Source organism: Natrix helvetica, assembly GCF_964273705.1.
Source record: "Natrix helvetica genome assembly, chromosome: 1".
NCBI classification, from domain to species: Eukaryota; Metazoa; Chordata; class Lepidosauria; order Squamata; family Natricidae; genus Natrix; species Natrix helvetica.
This window is the reverse complement of record NC_138548.1, coordinates 40,913,096-40,932,545: the sequence shown is the minus strand read 5'-3', so window position 1 is coordinate 40,932,545 and position 19,450 is coordinate 40,913,096. Positions and strand designations below refer to the sequence as shown.

Sequence of the window (19,450 nt, the reverse complement as noted above, 5' to 3'; positions counted from 1 at the left end):
GAAGCCGTCCGGGTCTGGATGGGGGACAACAGACTCAAGCTTAACCCCTCCAAGACAGAGTGGCTGTGGTTACCGACACCTCGGTTCAACCAGTTGATTCCATCACTGGCCATAGGGGGCGAACAACTGCCCCCTGTGGAACGGGCGCGCAATTTGGGCGTCCTCCTAGATGCCCGGCTGTCGATGGATGACCATGTGGCAGCCGTGGCAAGGGGGGCGTTCCACCAGGTTAGCCTGGTGCGCCAATTGCGCCTCCTATTAGACCGGGACGCCTTACGCACAGTCACTCATGCGCTGGTGACGTCTCGTCTGGACTACTGCAATGCTCTCTACATGGGGCTCCCCTTGAGATGCACCCTAGGACTGCAGCTAGTTCAGAATGCGGCCGCGCAGGCTATAATGGGGAGTACTAGGTACTCCCACATAACACCTCTCCTGCGCGAGCTACACTGGCTACCTGTGGTTTTTCGGGTGCGTTTCAAGGTGCTGATTACCATCTTCAAAGCGCTCCATGGCACAGGACCTAGTTACCTGCGGGATCGCATCCTACCGCATACATCCCTGCGACCAATTCGCTCTCACAGGGAGGGACTCCTCCGGGTGCAGTCCACCAAGCAATGCCAACGGGCGGCGCCTAGGAGTAGAGCCTTCTCTGTGATGGGCCCAACCCTCTGAAATGACCTTCCCCCCGATATTAGAACTACTACCGACTTCCGCTCCTTCCGACAAAAACTTAAGACTCACCTGTTTCAATTAGCCGGCCTGACCCATCTATAGTTCCACTCTTACCTCCTGGCGGATATTTTTATTTGGGATAGTTTTTTAGGGTTAATGTTTTTAAATTTTAAAATTTTAATCTAACTTAAACTAAATCTGTACAGTGAACTATTGCTACCTCCTCCAGTCCTATATTTATTTTATTTATCTTATATTTATACTATGTATATTTATTGTTCAGTTGTTTTAATATGACTGTACACCGCCCCGAGTCTCTTCTGAGAGGGGCGGTCTAGAAATTGAATAAAGTTAAGTTAAGTTATGCTGAAGCTGACCAGTCTGTTTGCTGCAAGGAGACAAATTGCCGGGAAGCAGAGGCAGAGGCAGATTTCTTTTTCTTGTTTTCCTCCCCAAAAGGTAGGTGCGTCTTATAGTCCAGAACATCTTATAGTCTGAAAAATACGGTATAAGTGTGAAGGCCAGTCTTAAAGTCACCTTTTCAGTACTGTGATACCTTCAAAAAGTTGCTAAACAGAGCAGTCATTAAGTAATGTCCACCTGTAGTGAAACAACCAAGCTCAGAGAATATCTACAGTCTAATAATGCAGTACATTAGCTAGATCTACTGGATTTCTTTCTGACAAATCATGAATGGAATTGTATTTACTTTAAAGCGGCCATGATGGACACTTATATTTGAATTTTAAACATAAAATTAATCCATATGTGCACTGATTTGAAAGAACATACAAAAATTATAACCAGTCTCTTATTTAGGAGTGTGAATTATTGAAGAAAGTTTGTTAGTATCCTGAACATATTTAAATATTAAACATGATTAAACTTTAAAAAGAGACTTCTGGCAGTCCATTGATGATGAAAACATGAATGAAAAGAAGGAACTATGTAAGTTGCTAAGATAAAAATTTAGCTAGTTAATATTTGCAGATCATTGTTTCATTCTGCACTGGCAAGCCTGCCTTGGTGTCTGGAAATCTCTTGGTAGATTATCTAATATATTTGAATATTTAGGAACTGATTGTGTTTGCTTCTATGCTGTACTGCAATTTATTGATTTATCACATTTAGAAACCATCCATCTCACTCACTGAGTAACTCTGGGCGATACACCAATAAAATGTTAAAAACATAAAAGCTGAATATAAAAAATTTAAAATAGAAGCAAGGATGGTTAAAATTCAATATTGAATATTAATTAAAAGGCAAGGGAGGGGCTTCAGTAATTATACTGCTAGATTCTCAAACAATTTTGAGTTGCTTACAATTCTCTAAAGAGCTAGTATTTTAAAATTAATATGGTAAGGGGTAAGGTATCATACTGTACGATCATGGACTAGTGGCAGGAACCATCTAGCTATTCATGTAAACATTACATAAATATTTCTCTAAGTCATAGGTCGAAACTATATGCTACATGAGACAAGTTCTTTATTAAAGAATATTTCATGTTTTTGTTTTTGTTTTTGGAGACAAAGAATTGTTGGAATTAAAACATGTGATTCTTTGCTTATTGAAATGACCTATTTTTAAGAACAAAAACTTAGTATCATGATAATTGAATCCCATTCATGTAAGCAAATTTTGTATGTGCTGTGGGTTTAGTCACATTTTTAATGTGGCTAGGCATAGCTTCATTGAAAATTTGAGCTCAGAATGCAGTATTTTCAGGTAAGAAGTATGTTTAATTTTCTAGAGCAAAAAAATTCTTGATTACAGTTTTAATGATAGCTTAAGTGGTGTTTTCAGATGTCTAGCAATCAAGGTCTTGTAGCAGACAAGTTGAATTATCCCTGAGTCTATTCATGATCACATTAGGATGCTCTAAATGGAAATCTTGCCATATTGCTAGTTAATTAACAGAAATTATTAAATACTATACTTACACTGTTGATGTTTCTTGCCTACTAGCTTCAATATTAATATATTTAATCCATTTTTATAGTAACTGAGGTTAGATAAGTCAGAATTAACACATCAGGCCATAGATACAGGATTTTGGTAAATTACAACTCAGGCATTCCTGAGTCAAATTAATAAATTTAGGAAAAAGTAATGCAATAGCCAATAACATAAAAAAAAATACCAGTAGCTAGTACTTTGAGATATTTTTATTCATGTTTTGTTTTTTATTTAGTTTCTTCCATTGAGTCAGTTTTCAGCAATTCTAAATATGAACATTTCTTCAACCAGACTGTTAAATGAGCATGATTTTCTTTGTTACAGGTAATGTAGTTTTGGTTACCAATATTGTTATCTTTAGTTTTAAAATCTCTCCCCATCCCCTCTATTTCTATTTCTGTATTTGCTTTTTATGCTGACATTTTTGTTGTTTAGGAATAATAGGGCTGATTATAAACCAATAAAATGTCAAAATTTGATTCGCCCCTCAAGCCATTGGACAGATTTTGATCATGCTTTATATTATATAAGTTCCAGAGTTCCTAAATGTTGTACGTTCCCCCCCCCCCATTCGATCCTGACATTAGCAGACAACCAGTTTTATAAACATTTGAAAACAACATTAGTTTGATCATTTAAAAGTCCTGATTTTTTTGTAACCAATTTCATTTTATAAGACTTGTGTTTTGAGCTGGCATCCCAAGGTGGTATATCATTTATAACATTTTTATATTTTATTACATTTTAAATTACCCTATAGCAAAGCTTAAAAGAAGATGGAAAAGACAGAAGATGCCTTTGAACTATGTGCTGTAGTTTGATTCTACAACAGTGAATTATACACTGTTGTGCTATCCAACACTGCAGCTAGATTCAATTGATTATTGTAATTCCTTCATCATCACACACACACACCCATCAAAGACTACGCAGGCATATGGAAATAATCCTGAAGCTTCAAATGTTACAAAACCACCTTTTTAAAGAAGTTAAATCTAACTGCTTTTTGAATATTGGTAAAGGTAGAACTCTTTTGAAGAGTTTGGGGTGATCAGTTGCATTAACATTATCTGTCTCCTGATTAATAGAATTTTGTGTTGACTCCAATTTTTTTTATTTTAAATAATTGCTTTTAACCATAATCTTAATTCATGATTGCTTATTTAACCTGGGAGTGGATTGTGGTTTTAATTCTATGTTTTCGTTGTTAACTACTGGGAGTTCCTGTAGAGTATGGTAGGGTATACATTTGATAAATATAATTGGCATGTATTACTTAATTTATATACTTCCATATTGTAGAATTAACAATAAAATACTAGATGTATTGGTTAAAACTGGGTTCAAATTATCTTACTTTGGACCTTATGCAAAGATCTAGCTCTCTGATGAAAGCTCTATTGCTGGGAAAGGTGGAAGGAACGAGAAAAAGAGGATAACCAGCATCTAAGTGAATGGCAACCAATAAGGAATTTGCTCTATTTTGAACTAGTTGGAATGATCTCCAAAGGTATTGGCAACCTGAGAAGGATACTCAGCTTATCTCCTTATCTCCGTATTCCAGTTTAACATGCAGATATTCACAACCTTTTGTGTGAGATTAATCTCATTTGGTTACTTGTTTTATACAGAATTCTTTATGTTAGCTACAAATAAATTGCCTGTTTACTTGAAAATACAGCACTGTGAGCTTAAACTTTCCATGAAATTCAACCTTTTCAGTTATCTGTAGTTTACGCATGTAAAACATGCAATTGTTGTTGTTAGTTGTGTCTGATTCCATGGACAACATTCCTCCAGACCTTCCTGTCTTCTACCATCCCCCGGAGTCCATTTAGGCTCACATTGACTGCTTCAGACTCCATCCAGCTACCACATTCTCTGTTATCCCTTCTTCTTTTGCGCTCAATCTTTCCCAGCATTAGGCCCTTCTCCAGTGAGTCCTTCCTTCTCATTAGGTGGCCAAAGTATTTGAGTTTCATCTTCAGGATCTGAAGGTCAGGGTTAATCTCCTCTAGGACTGACCGGTTTGACCGCCTTGCAGTCCAAGGGACTCGCAGGAGTCTTCTCCAGCACCATAGTTCAAAGGCCTCAATTCTTTGGCCCTCAGCCTTTCTTATGATCCAACTTTCACAGCCATAGAGTGCAACTGGCAAAACCTTGACTACATGCACTTTTATTGGCAGTGTGATGTCTCTCCTTTTTAGTATGCTGTCTAGATTTGCCTTAGCTTTTCTCCCCAGGAGCAAGCCTCTTTTAATTTCTTCACTGTAGTCCCCATCTGCGGTAATCCTGGAGCCCAGAAAATAAAATCCGTCACTATCTCCATTTCTTCCCCATCTATTTGCCAGGAATTTAGAGGGCTGGATGCCATGATCTTAGTTTTCTTAATGTTGAGTTTCAAACCAACTTTTGCACTCTCCAAAAATATGCAATAACTGGAATTAAAAAATTGTAGACATTATAGCAGATGAATCGTAGCCTAAAACTGAAACAGAAATTATAAAATGACTATTAACTTCTGTCATTTTTTCTTTATTAACGTAATAATTTTAACTAAAAACATACTAATTTATTTATATAAAGGATTTTAAAAAGCAATCATCACATTCCTTAGGAAGATGAATAAGCTTATATTTATTTTTTTTAAAAGCATTTGGAAATGGATGGCAATATTTACACATAATATAGAAGGAAGAAAGATCCAATTTGTAAAATGCCTGGGAATTCAAGTGGTAAATTCAGTGAAGGATATATCTAAATGAGCAAATGAACACGAGTTAAGAGTTTTCAAATATTGCTAATGATGTTTAGATGAAACTTGTAAAGAGATTTAGCTAATAAAGTTTGGTAAAGTAGAGAAATAGGACATTGGATTTGGGGATTTTTCTTCTGAATAGAATTTGGAATTAGAATTCTGAATAGAATAGGTGCTCCTGGTTTTCAATATAGGAAAAAATCCACTGCAGCTGGGACTTAAACATGCTACTCTTGACTAGGGTGCATCATGATCTCCCGATTACCTGCTTTAGATACTTTAAAAGTTGTTTTGAATGCATCAGATATTTAGGTAGCTGCCTGTCATTTGACAAATAGGTTACTGAGTGCTTCAAAAGCTGGTTCAAGCAATGACAAGCTTTACTGAGGAGAGAAATGTGCCTTCTTTTCCTATAGGGATTATCTCTGCTGGCAGCCATTAGTTCATTTTTCTTCCTGTTTGCTTTGTTCTCCCTGGGTGGATTTAAGACACAGATAGGAAAAGTATAAGGTTATGTGCATAGTCTACAAATGTGGAGTGGTGTTGATTGTCCCTTGACAGCTCTTCAGTGAAAGTTCTAAATATCTTGCAATCAAAGTCAGAGAGACAATCAATTTAGTGCAAGTAAGGGCTGTAGTGTCACTACTTCCCTGAGGGATATTTCTGCAATAACTCTCGGCTTCTGAAAATCCCTGTCATGAATGCTTCTTAAGAAGTTGAAATTAAAATATTTGTTAACCCTGGTAGCTGTTGTTGCCTGTTGGGCAAAGACTGTACAGTTTGATCTGTCAGGATTTAAAGATCGAGGGGTGGATTATTCTGCCTTCGCGATGGAGGCTGGACTGTTTTTCAAGTGATTTTCTCTATTTTTTTTTATTATTATTATTGAAAACCGTTGCCTGGCATGTACTTTATGGTGATATGGCCTTATTAAAAAGGCAGATAGTGAGAGAAATAAAGCACATTCTGATGGTGTTAGAAATTACTTGGAGGGTGGTTGTTAGAGCAACTGGTTCACTTTCTCCCAGCATGAAAATTGTAATTCCAGACAGCTTGATGAGCAGTGTTACAGCCAATACTGTTAATGAAAAAATGCAGGGAGTGATGCTACTCATTCTGCAAGCTGTTTGCCATTTTAATAATCGTAGAACATAGTGCATGTGTGAGATCCTAAATGAACAATTGCTAAATCTACCAAATTATTTTGGAAAGTCTATGTAAGTAATGTAAGTATTTTGTTAATTGTAAGCTATATTCAACCCAGCCTTTAAAATGAGAGGATAAAAATATTTTCATATTATTGTAGTTGGTTGTACAGTCAGTCAGATATTTACACTGGTTTTTGTCATTTTTATCCACCTATCGAGACCTTCCCAAGGACTTGGGATAGGAAGTTGTTGCTTGATAGCATTAAAGGTGGGTTGCCGATTTTTCTACTTCTGTTTTGGGCGCGCTCCTGCGTGCGCTTTCATGCATGATGCTTCTGCGCATGCGCAGAAGCGTCCAGGAGGATGGGCGGAGCCTCCCACCACCACTACTACCGGTTTGCCCGATCCAGGCAGAAGCTGTTCCATGTAAAGTTGCCTTTTGGAAATGACTGATAATTCATTTTTTAATTCCGATGGTGTTCAAACTACAATTCCTGTAGTTTTGGATTGCACCCAAGGTATCTGTTACTGTTGGTAATATTTTGCTATAGTCATCCTATTTCTATTTGCAGGTATTTGTATTTTGTGATTTTCTCCAGTTCTTTCTCTTCCATTCTGCTGCCAACATCCACCATCCATACTTTTTTGTCTTTCTTATCAGTTGTTAAGTCTGGGGATAATGATCTCAGTCTGAAAGCTGTCTGAATTGAATCCAGATAATTTGTTTCCTTCAAGATCCTCTGTAACTTCTTGTTTGGCCATGAAGGAAAAGTTGGCAATTTGATGATAATTGTCCAGAATGGAGATGGGCTTTACTACTGTCTCCTTCAAAGCAGGCAGATCTCTCAGATTCCACTGAAGGGACCCTTGGCCATCTCCCAGGTCACTTTAGTAGTTCAGGAGGGTCCAGGACGTAACCAACAGGTGGCCAAATTAATATACATCACAGAATCAAAGTCAGTCCAGATAACCTGGGAATTCTCTTGGACTTACGTAGTTGGAGTCCTATTCCAAACAAGGCAACTTTATTCACCAGAAAGCTGCAACCTTGCAGATGATTCTGCGTCCCAACCTTACCCCCCAACAAGGGAAGAGAAATGTTTGTGATACACTAGGGCAGCTGTTCCCTAAAGCTAGAATAACTTTAGCGTAGAATATTCCGTAGTAGAATTCAACATTATGAAATAAAGCATTATGGTAAATTCAGTGTGGAACATTTATTGTTAAACAGGTTGAATTTTCCTTAGTTTTTTCCATTTCATTCTGCATGTACACTGAATGCTAATATTTATGCCTTCTCTTTTATAATTAAGGAGAATGCGATATTTCTTCCTTGAATTGTCAAGTTTGCTCATTGTTTGAGGAAAAGGAAACAAATTACAGATAGTCCTCAACTTACAGCAGTTCATTTAGTGACCGTTCTAGGTTATAGCAACACTGTAAAAAGTGATTTATATCCATTTTTCACACTTACGATCACTCCCATGGTTACATAATCAAAATTCAGATGCTCGGCAACTGGTTCCTATTTATGACGGTTGCAGTGTCCCAGGGTCATGTGATCACTTTTTGTAATTTTCTGACAAACAAAGTCAAGGGGGAAGCCAGATTCGTTTAACAGCTGTATTGCCAACGTAACAACTGCAGCGATTGACTTAACAACCGTGGCAAGAAAAACTATAAAATAGGGCAAAACTCACTTAACGAATGTCTCACTTAGCAACAGAAATATTGGGCTCAATTGATCGTAAGTCGGGGGACTCCCTGTAATTAGCGTTCAGTTTTCTCACCAACTCGGAATTGAAGTTGTTGGAATGGCTGCTTTTAGATTTACAGAAATGTATTAGATATTAGGATAATATTTGAGGCACATTTATAAATATTGCTTTGGAACCTTCCAGGTGCCCAGCTTTCCAGCTGTCAACATGATCAGAAAGCATAACTCTGGTGATGTGTACTAGCATTTTGATTAGGCAACTACGGGGCGCTCTGCAGGACTAGGCTGAAACTATCTACCAGTTTTGGAACTCACCCAGCAATAATCAAACTAAATATAGACAACAGGGAAAGAGCAGCAGCTAAATCTCTTTTTTTTTAAAACCAGCCAGCATCACATCTCAAATGTACTTCCATATAGCTCCAAGTGCAGTTTTAGAATAAGACTAATCACAATGTTTCCAGGGAAGGCTTATCCCAGAACTATGCCCATATTATTGTGATCTCGCCAGTCCAAATTATCAATATTGCAGTATATTAGCTTTTCAGTAAAGCCTTGCCTTCTTTTAAAAAAATTAAACATGAATTTTTTGGTAAAAAGAAAAAAAAAACATTTAAGACAGATTTTTATCTTATATAGCAGGGCTGTATAGGCTATATAGGGGGACAATGCCAGAAAAGCACTAGGATGGAGTTTTCCAGGATGTTTATCAAACTTTCTTATATAAAGCACACTAATTTTGTTCTTTTGTCATTAGAGGTTTGGTTTCATATCAAACATGAGCGGACTTGTTTTCGTAGAAATTAAAATACAAACATTTTTGTCACAGCTGAAACTTCAGTGGAATAGGTAATATTTTACTAATAATTTCTAGTAAAAGTTTTAGTTGTAACAGGAAAAGATAATGCAAAATAAAAAAGACAAACAAAAATGGTGCAGAAATGACAAGAAAAAGAACTCTAAGAAAACAACTTCCCATCCTCATCATTACAAGTATAAACAATTTCATAATCTCTTCACCTTTTTTAAATTACCAAATATAAATCTCTTCATCCCATAACTCATCCGTTAACTTTGGGCAAATCCAATAAGTAATATCTTCTCCAATCCAGGTGTCAGCAAAAAATCCAAACAGAGTCTAAAATACTATTAACAGATATGAAACTCAATATTCTATATCTCAACTTTTTGCTGCAAGCAAAACTACATTTAAAAGGCATAAAGTGTCTTTTAAAGCCCTCCCGAGCTCCGTTTTTGCTGGCAGAGCACTGCAGGAGCCATCGCAGCTGAAAACGGAGCCTGGGAGGGATGCCCCCAACACAAGTGACATTGAGCTGGCCACATCCACCTCGGGCATGCCCACCTGGCCCCCAAGGCCAAACACAATCCTGATGTGGCCCTCAATGAAATCGAGTTTGACACCCCTGCATTAGACCTAACAATTAAGAAGCAAGCAATACCCCAATCATGGAACTGTCAAACAAGCTAACAATAAACAAAGATAAGTAAGGGCAGACCCTATTGCCTCTTTGCACTGATGTTGTTACCTAGTTTGGCAATGAAACAGCTGCAAGAAAACTACCAAGCTTAAAGAGCACCAAGGAACCCACATTTCCCATTCAAATAAACATTCCATATCTCAACTCTTTAATGATAAAGAAACCCACATTTAGCAGAACATAAAGTAACCTCAAACCCCTTTAATGAGATGCTTGTTTGCTTCTTCCAAAGAAGGAGAAAATGTGCCACTTGAAGTTTGTTAGAGACATTGTCTATTCATAGTTGATCATTTGAACATCAGAGAGGAGCTTCTAAGTAATTTACAACCTGTCTTTTCCATTTTCCTCAAGCAGCTGTTTTCTGAAAAGGGGATGCCCTCTCACATTGCACCTGAATATGATTTACTCTTTATTAGTCTTGTGAAATGTGACAGGCTCACCCAATCTTTCTAAAAGTATTATTTCCAAGAGTGTTTTACCGCTTCTCTGCAAATAAGATGAAATAAACTATACTGACAGTAGGACTTACTCAAATATATTCTCAGAGACTATTGTAATTCATTGCCCTGCAGAACATTTTCTTTTTGAGGACTAATAAAAAGATTATTAAATAAAGGCATGTCTGTTAACATGCCAAACACGAAGCTACCATGTGGTGATGAGCTCTTATTGTGGTTACACTGAATCAATAGACTTCAATCAACCAAGGCCTATTCAAACATTTATTCCTTGCCCAATGTAGCATTTATGTCTTATTCTAAATACTACAATGTTTTTGACATAAGGCCTGATTATGAATTTACCGTAGTTGGCCACCAAATGCTTTGGCTCTCTCAAGCAACTCTCTCCCTACAACTACAGAAATTGCTTTAAAATAATAATGGAAGAATGTTGAAATCATGATGATCCATATCAACTCATATCTATTAGGATATTAATTTATTGGTAGTGCTAATTCTGAAGATTAAAATTGCCTAAAAATTAATTAGTGTGCAGCCTGAAAGCTAAATAACCAAAAGTTTTAAAGCAAACTAAATTATTAAAAAGTTTTAAAGCAAAGTAGATGATAGTAATCAGGAATGTTATTTTCATCATTTTTATTGCCAAAGGATATTAGCATTATGCTTAATACAAAAAAGGAAATCAATATAATGTCTCATAAAGAGACGTACATAGTAGCCTTTTAACAGGATATTACTTTTCTGTTAAATTTTGTAGATACATTTCTTATTAAAATGATGAATACAAAGCTGATAGGTTTTGATTAACGAAAGATCTTGATTATCCTGAAACCAAAAGTATAATTATAGGTTGTAATTCCTAATGTCTAGTCAAATTTTGTGGAAATTAAATCTATCTAATTTTCCCTGGCTATTAAAACAATTATCCTTGTTTTCTTGTATTAATCATTTCAGCTTTTGCCAAGCGAAAGGTAAGGGTTTCCCTATACGTGTGCTAGTCGTTTCCGGTTCTAGGGGGCATTGCTCATCTCCATTTCTAAGCCGAAGAGCCAGCGCTGTCCGAAGATGTCTTTGTGGTTATGTGGCTGGCATGATTAAATGCTGAAGGCGCGTGGAGTGCTGTTACCTTCCCACCAAAATGGTCCCTATTTTTATTTTTCTACGTGCATTTTTATGTGCTTTTGAACTGCTAGGTTGGCAGAAGCTGGGACAAGTAACGGGAACTCACTCCGTTACGCAGTGCTAGGGATTTGAACCACTGAACTGCCGACTTTCTGATCGACAAGCTCAGCGTCTTAGCCACTGAACCACCGCGTCCTTTTTGCCAAGCTAACCACCTTCAAAGTTGTGGAGTCATCTCAAATCAAAATGTCTGAGATTATGAGATATATTGTTTGATACATTTGGAAAACATTGGGTTTTTCTGTTAAGCCAATATAGAAATGTGTCTTTTATGGCAGATTGGCCTCGTGGGAATATGCCTTACTCTTTCAAGCATTTTGTTCTGCGAATAAGAAAAAGAGTTAGATGTCAACTTCAAAGAGTACAGTATTGTATTCTTTATACTCACTGAAATACAGAGCACTCCGTATTTCAGTGGTTTGGAATACATATCAGTACAGTACAGTAGACTTTCTCTAAGCAACACATGTAAGTGAATGTCCTCATTTTAGACAATTATTTTTTAAACTAAAAATGCTAAAAACAGAAATGTTAAAAAAATATCTCTCAGTTGCAGCAGATTAGAAAAGAAGGAATGAATGAACATGTTTATAGATTTACTGAATATGCTGAAGATAACAATTTATATACCTCTTTTAATGCAGAGTACTCTATGGTCAAATATTTATTAATTTAAAAAGATCTGTGCATTGTAGTATTCTGCATTATTAGTATATTTAACATATTTGGAAGTTCTATTTGAATTTCTTCTTCTTCTATTCAGGTCATGTCTGATTCCTGGTCAAGTCCCTGCATTTTTCTTGGCAAGGTTTTTCAGAACTGCTATTGCCTCCTTCCTAGAGCTGAAGGAAAGTGACTAGCACAAGATCACCCAGCTGGCTTTGTGCTTAAGATGGGACTAGAACTCATAGCTTCCTGGTTCCTACCTTTATGCCTTAGCCACCACATCAAACTAGCTCTCTTGTTCAAATTATCTCATTTTATCATGTATTGAAATGTAATTTTTTAAAAAAGTATATCAATAAAAAAAAGTTATTTTATGATGACATTCTGGTTACTGATTGAAAATAGTTCAGCAGAAATCAGTACTGCTTCCTAAAATAAGCTATTTTATATTTTTTAAGAAAGTGTATATATATATATATTTTTCAGGTTTGGGATGCTGTGGATGAAGGACGCTGTTTGAAATCATACTTTATCCATACCGGTGCTGTCCGAGCTATTCAGTGGTCTCCCTGTGGAAGAACTGCGTTGAGTGGAGGCTTTGATTTTATGCTTCATTTAACAGATATTGAAACAGGTACTAATACCCTTAAGCAGTCATCACTAAAATGTGGATAATATATATTTAAAAATACCAAAGATCTAATAGTATTTGGGGATTGGAAACAGAACACCATCTTCTTACTAACTGGAATGTTCTGCTAATTAAAAAAAAACAATTGCAATTTTGGTAAGGTAATTTGGAAAAGTCATCTTCTGTAAGGTAAATTATTGTTAAAATATTTTTACCGGCAGGAAATTTTTGATGTGAATAAGCATTTTGTTATGTGAAACTGTTTTATACATTGTAGCTGCAACATGTTTAAGAAGTTCTGATTCTGGTTTAAAGGTAAGAAGTTAAGATGTTCAGTCTACAGTCAGCTCTTCCTTTTCTCTGGGAAAACCACAAGACTGCTGGCTGTTCTGCATAATGGTTATAGCAGTGTTTTTCAACCTTGGCGACCTTAAGATGGCTGGACTTCCTCTCCCTCACATCCTAATATTGAAAAATGTTATGGTAGAGGTTTATAGAAGTGATGCAAGAAAGAAAGGAACCAGAGTTTCATTTCGCAATAATACACGAGCACAGAATAGTTACAAATGCAAGGTAAACCACACCAAACTTGATTGCAGAAAATACGACTTCAGCAACAGAGTGGTCAATGCCTGGAATGCCCTACCTGATTCTGTTGTTACATCCTCAAACCCCCATAACTTTAACCTTAAATTGTCTACTGTTGACCTCACCCCATTCCCAAGAGGTCAGTAGGGACGTGCATAAGAGCACCAGCGTGCCTAACATTGCTGTTCTACTGCCCATATTTATTTGTACCCATTTCCTGTGTTCTTATTCATGTTTATTCTTATTCCTGTTATCTTGTCCATGAGTGACAAACTAAATAAATAAATAAATAAATAATAAGAGTCAAGTTAGTTATACAAAGGGAACAAGAAATGCAGTGATACAGAAAATGAGGCAGAATGGGGGTAGGGAATAAAACACCAAGGTAACAAAGAGAAAAACTATACAAGACTTGAAATACAAAGACATAAAGAATGAAGAATAAATTAAATACAGGTAATCCTTGATTTACAACCAGGGAAGAGATGAGAGAAGCAGAGGAATCAAGATGTACAGTATATCAGTGGCAAGAAAGCCATGATAAAACAACATGAAGTGTGATGATTGGAAGACAATGGAGATAGAAGGAGAAGATTGGAGGATTGGAAGATTGGATAGAAGGAGAAGATTGGAAGATTTGGGGCCTGTAAAACAGATTGTAGTTCACACCAGATACCTGTTCCACTTCAACCACATTGTGGTTAAGCAAGATATTAACACACACATCATCTCTATCATAATGCTTCACTGTGTGTAAAACTCCTAAAGAACCCAAGAAAGCCTTTGTCCTAGATGTTGAGAGCAAGCAAGAAAATTAGATTTTGTGCTAATTTAAAAGGTTCTCCTTTTAAATTCCACAGAGTGTTGTCCTTGAAGCTTTGGCTTTCAAAAGCATGTTAAAAGATTTTTTTTTGTTGGTGTTTGACCAACCTTTACAAAAATGTGCTGTTACATGTTGGAGGACTCAATATTTAATTGCTACACCTGTGTGTATGTTTGTGTGTGGGCGTTTGTGCATGAATACACACAACACAAATATGATTAGTTTACTGTGAGACTCCCCATCTTCCTTTTCTTGTTTATCATTAGTGTGCATTTCTCACAAAGATGTTACTAATGCTTTCAGCAAAAACCAGCTTGTTACCAGAAATCAAACTGGGTGCATTCTCACTTGAAAAATATGAAGCCAGCTGTTCAAATTAGAACTTAATTACAGTTCATTCACCTGTCTTCATTATTCTCCATCAGCACAGAGCTTATTTCATTACTGATTAATTTCATTTAGATATATTTTAGTCACAGGTTTGTGGGTAATTTTTTTTCTAGAAAATACTTTTTCATACAGGTTAAGAGAAATTTTTTGAAAACTGGCTTGGAAGAAATCTGGCCTGATTTCTTTGGTGCAATTATTTAGGTAAATTACAACTTTGTAAAACTTTATCACACACACACACATACCCTCTGTTTTTTAAAGCCAGTTTTCACCACCCCAGCACTATATAAAAATACAGGTTGGTGGTATTGAAAATACAACACCTCTGGGGATACCTGGTTGGAAAGACTAACTTATGACCTTGTGTTATATGGAAGGTATACTGTGTTTTTCTGAAAATAAGACCGGGTCTTATTTTCTTTTGATCCCCGAAATAAGTGATTGGCCCTATTTTCGGGGAGGTCTTACTAATGTTGAGGTGCAGGAGGCAGCGAGTGTGGTCACCTCATGGCTGCTGCTGTGTTGCAATATTTTCGGGGAGGGCTTATTTTCAGGGGAGGGCTTATTTTAGCACATGCACTCAAAAGCCCGATTGGACATTATCTGGGGAGGTCTTATTTTCAGGGAAATAGGGTAGCAGCCTAATTTTTCTACCCTTGGGGAAATTTATGAAGTTTCTGGTCAAATAGGGAAAATATTTTTCCCTTTCCTAATTACTTAAGTGTTTAATTTTCAAGGAGCTACAATCAATCTTTGTTTCTTTAATATCTTCCCAGTACTTGTCATGCTTAAAGCAGGAATGTGATTCTCAATGATCCAGTAGAGATAATTGAGTCCCTGGAAGAGCAACCTGGCATCAGATGAAGTACAGATAGGTGATGGTTAAGGACAGGTGGATGTCTAAGGTAGCAGTGTTGACTCATAGGGCCGTTTACCACAACACATTTTGGAAGACATTTTGCTAAGTGTTTTTGAGGACAGGTTCTCATGATGTTGACTTTGTGTCATTCTCACCCCACTGATGAAAAAGTGATATTATTTTCCCCATGTGGACAATGTAGGACACCAGTTTGCTCATTTCCTGTTTGCTTGGCAAGCATGTGGCAGACGTGCTTACCCTCTCCTCCTGTGTATGGCACCTCCATAGCCAATTTGGCTTTTGCTGCAAGAAAGACTGGATACTGTTGTTTTTCTGTTTACACTGGTCTATCACACTCTCGGGAGATCAGGAGCTCTATAATCCAAGGAACTGGTTTGTGTGGGCATTACTTGTGTGCTGTGGAGTACACAAAATAGAAGTGGATGAAATATAGTCACACGTACACCAATGTGGAATAGAAATGGGAGAAGGAAGAGCTTTTTGAGTGACCACAAACAATTCTCAGAGGAAATTAGCTTCAGGAGGGTAAAAGGAAAGTAAGATCTAACAGTGCTGAAAGCCCTCTGACTCAGAATTCTCTACTTTGAATTTCAACTCAGTTCTCTCAATCTCTTAAGAAGGCTTTGGGGAATGGGGGTTGTTTGATAGAAATGTATCAGTCTTCTAGTACTCTGACAAAACTATTTCCAGGAAGATCAATAGTCCTGGTCAGAAGAAACACGGAGCAAATAATCAGACACTAAAGATAAATAATAACAGTTAAAACTTGAACCATCAACACCTTTGCCATATATTCAGGAGAACAATTGATTGCTGGTATTCCGATTGGTAGACGATTCTGCACAGAAGACAAAATATTGGTGGGGGGATCCTGAAACTACCCCTTATTAAGCCTGGGAAGGGCAGCTACACTGGGCAGCCTCCTCAGTGAAAGATGTGAGAGGTAGGGTTCAATGTTGATATAGCCCAACTTAAGAATAAAGGGGAAAGCTCATTAGTATGACCATGGGGAAGGGCCAATAGAAATACAGAGTTGAAAGAAGTTACCATCAAATCAAATCCCTCCTTAGTGTAAGAATCCAATTATCCCCTGTAGATGGCTCTCAGGACTTCATATTAATACATCCAGAGAGGAGAAATCGCCAGTGGTTGATCTCATATCCAATTGTTCTTACTTTTAGAAAGTGCTCTTAATGTTCAATGAAAACCTACTCTGCCATAATTGAAAACCATTATTTCATGTCTTGCACTTTGAGGCAGAAGAGACAATCACACATCTTATGATATTATTTTGAGTAATTTCAAGAGTGCTGTCACATTCCTCCTCAGTTGTTTCTCTCAAAGACGTACAGACCAAGCTCCTTCATCTAGCCTCACTTCTCATAAGTGCAGGGTCAAAGTCAGGAAGAGGCCATAGTCCAAAGCAGCTCTGCAATCCAAGAATGTTGGAAGAGATCTTAGAAGTCATGTAGTCCTACTCTCAATTAGTCTAATCAGTATTGTACAACGAAAATCAGTTGATAGTGCTTGGGCAGGCTGGCACTACAGTTTTGAAGAGGCTTTTGAACCAAGAACCTAGTCCTCTAAGTTTGTCAAAGTGTCAGAGGCCTCGTGATTCACGGAGGTGAGGTGTCGTGCTTTCTGCTACGGCTTTTGAATCTGAACAATTAGTCTTTTCATGGTAGTCCTTTACAGAGGAGAAATGGCTAAACTATTAATGTAGTTAGTTGATAGGAACATAGGCACACAAAGAAACACATACACACAATAACACAAATATAGAAAGGTTGCAATAACAACAGTATTAATACACAGCAGAGGTGGGTTGCCAATTTTTTTACTACTGGTTTGGGCGTGTGCTTGTGTGCGACACTTCTGTGCATGTGCAGAAGCAGGTGGGCGGAACCTCCTACCAGTTTGGCTGATCAGGGCTGAATCGGGAACAACCCACCTCTGGTACAGTTTCACAAGATGGTCAGTGGCCCAGGATTATAATCCTATGCAAAATTATTTTGGTCAAGCTCCACTGAATGCATTCTTGCTTATTTCTGGCTGCTTATGCTGAGTTTGAAAATTATACTGAGCCAAAGAACTCCAGCTTTTAATTAGAAATGCAAATTTTATTAATTAGAGCATCTTTTGTTTACCAAAATCAATCAACTCCATCAAAGAAAATACAGGTAGCCCTCAATTTATGACTAGTTGCTTAGCGAATATTCAAAGTTATGACCAACCTGAAAAATGGGACTTAAAATCCAGATTTGATATTTCGATAGTCCTGTGACCGAACTTCAGGCCCCCAACATGGCCACATTTACAATCATTTGCAGCATCACACAGTCCCACAGTTACTGTGCTTTATGCTTACTTCTGCTGTTCAGCAAAACTGCATCCATATCAAAGAACCATTCCATAATGATTGCGAAGTTTTCTTAACAACTGTGGTGTTTGTTTAATTACTGCCACCAAAAAGGATCATAGAATTAGATTGGTCACATGAGTGACCTGTTTTATAACTATTATGGCATATGACCACACATGCTTGTGTGACCTTTTTTACTCCTCTTATTCAGAAGCTCAAAGCAGCCATTCCCTTTCTAGTTTTCCTTACAACTCCCTCGGGACAGAGCGTGGTCTATGAGAACTTGGTTGTCCTGGAGTCATCCAGTGAGTTTTGGTGGTTGAGATTTAATTAGGATCTGAGCTTTTTCACTCCTAGTTTGCAGTTTAACACTACACCATACTTGCTTTCCCTGCTTCTATTGCTTATCCTAGTAGTCCTGCAGAATACAGTCTTCTATTTTGTGCTTTTTTAGATTAGATTCTTAGCCACCCTGCATTGGCCCATAGAAATGGATGATCACTTTTATATATAATCCAAAAGGATTTCTAGCCTTCCCTTCACAGGTATCGTTCAATATTCATATCCAAATATTACTTATCATAACACTACACATTATATACATTAATATAATTATCAATTTTTATTTAACTATACCTATTGTCACTAAATTTCACTAGGTTTATCTAGTTTTAAATTATACTCTTCCATCTATCAACCTGTATCTTTCCAGTAACAAAACAGTTTCATATCTTCTGCCATTTGTGGAACTGGTCTTCTAAGCATCTTCTTAATCAAATCTGTATGGACTTCTCTTAGCAACTCCTTGCTTGTAAGATCTCTCATATACTCTTGATGCCCTCTTTCTGTTTCCTTATTCAGTTTATCTTTGATTGTCAGCAGTGTTATTAAATATTTTGCAGATAGGATTTCATAGTCCATAGATTCTTTAATTTCTACTTTTTCTTCTATATCTTGCCCTTTGAAATAAATTTTCTCTCCATTTAATTCCTCTTTCGATATTCCATTCTTTCTTTTTTCAGAAATAAACCAATTGCTATAGATATCAACAAGTTTAATTTCTTTATATTCATTTTCCACTTCGGTTTTTTGAATTTCAATCACCTCATTTTGCCTTTGAAAAACATCCTCAATTTTTTCATCATATTTTACTGTTAAATGCTCCAAGTATTCCAATTTTCTCTCAATTTTTTCCTCTGTATTTAATAATTTTTGCAGTTCTGAAAATATTCATTGCAAATTCAAAGCCTCTATGTTGTTTGCCATATTCATACACAGCTGCTCTCGCTTAAAAGGTCAACAAGATTAAAGCCTACGTTCACAAAGACCGTTGTTTTTTTGCAAAGAATGTTGCTCTCAACTCTCTGTGAACTAAAACAAACTTCAAAGGGACAGCTGTGGACTCTTATCAGACCGTAGCCAAGCGACCAGGTAGTAAAACTTTGCAACGCTGAAGTCAAAGCAATCCATGAAAGAAAGAAAAGAATGTTCCATCTTTGAATACACAAAAACTCCGATCAACCTCTGGGGTGAAGATTTTGTTTGGTATCTCTTTTGTATATCAAGTTAGACAAAAAAATCCAATCTTTAAATGAGTTAAAAAAATACCCAGAACAATAAAAGAGGAAAAGATTAATCTGTAGTTTACAGAGAGTCACAGAGAGAGGTTAGAAGAAGAAAACTTGATCCATCCGTTTCAAAACGTTTA

The 19,450-nt window shown here is 37.0% G+C and overlaps 1 protein-coding gene across 2 annotated transcripts in view; it reads left to right on the top strand.

Annotated features, from left to right (window-relative positions):
- WDR25 (WD repeat domain 25) overlaps positions 1-19,450 on the top strand; it is a 78,883-nt gene that overhangs the window by 20,233 nt on the left and 39,200 nt on the right. For both annotated transcript variants that reach the window (XM_081938929.1, XM_081938930.1), the window contains exon 3: positions 12,555-12,702. In XM_081938929.1, the coding sequence (XP_081795055.1) occupies positions 12,555-12,702 (148 nt within the window). The remainder of the gene's footprint in view (positions 1-12,554; positions 12,703-19,450) is intronic.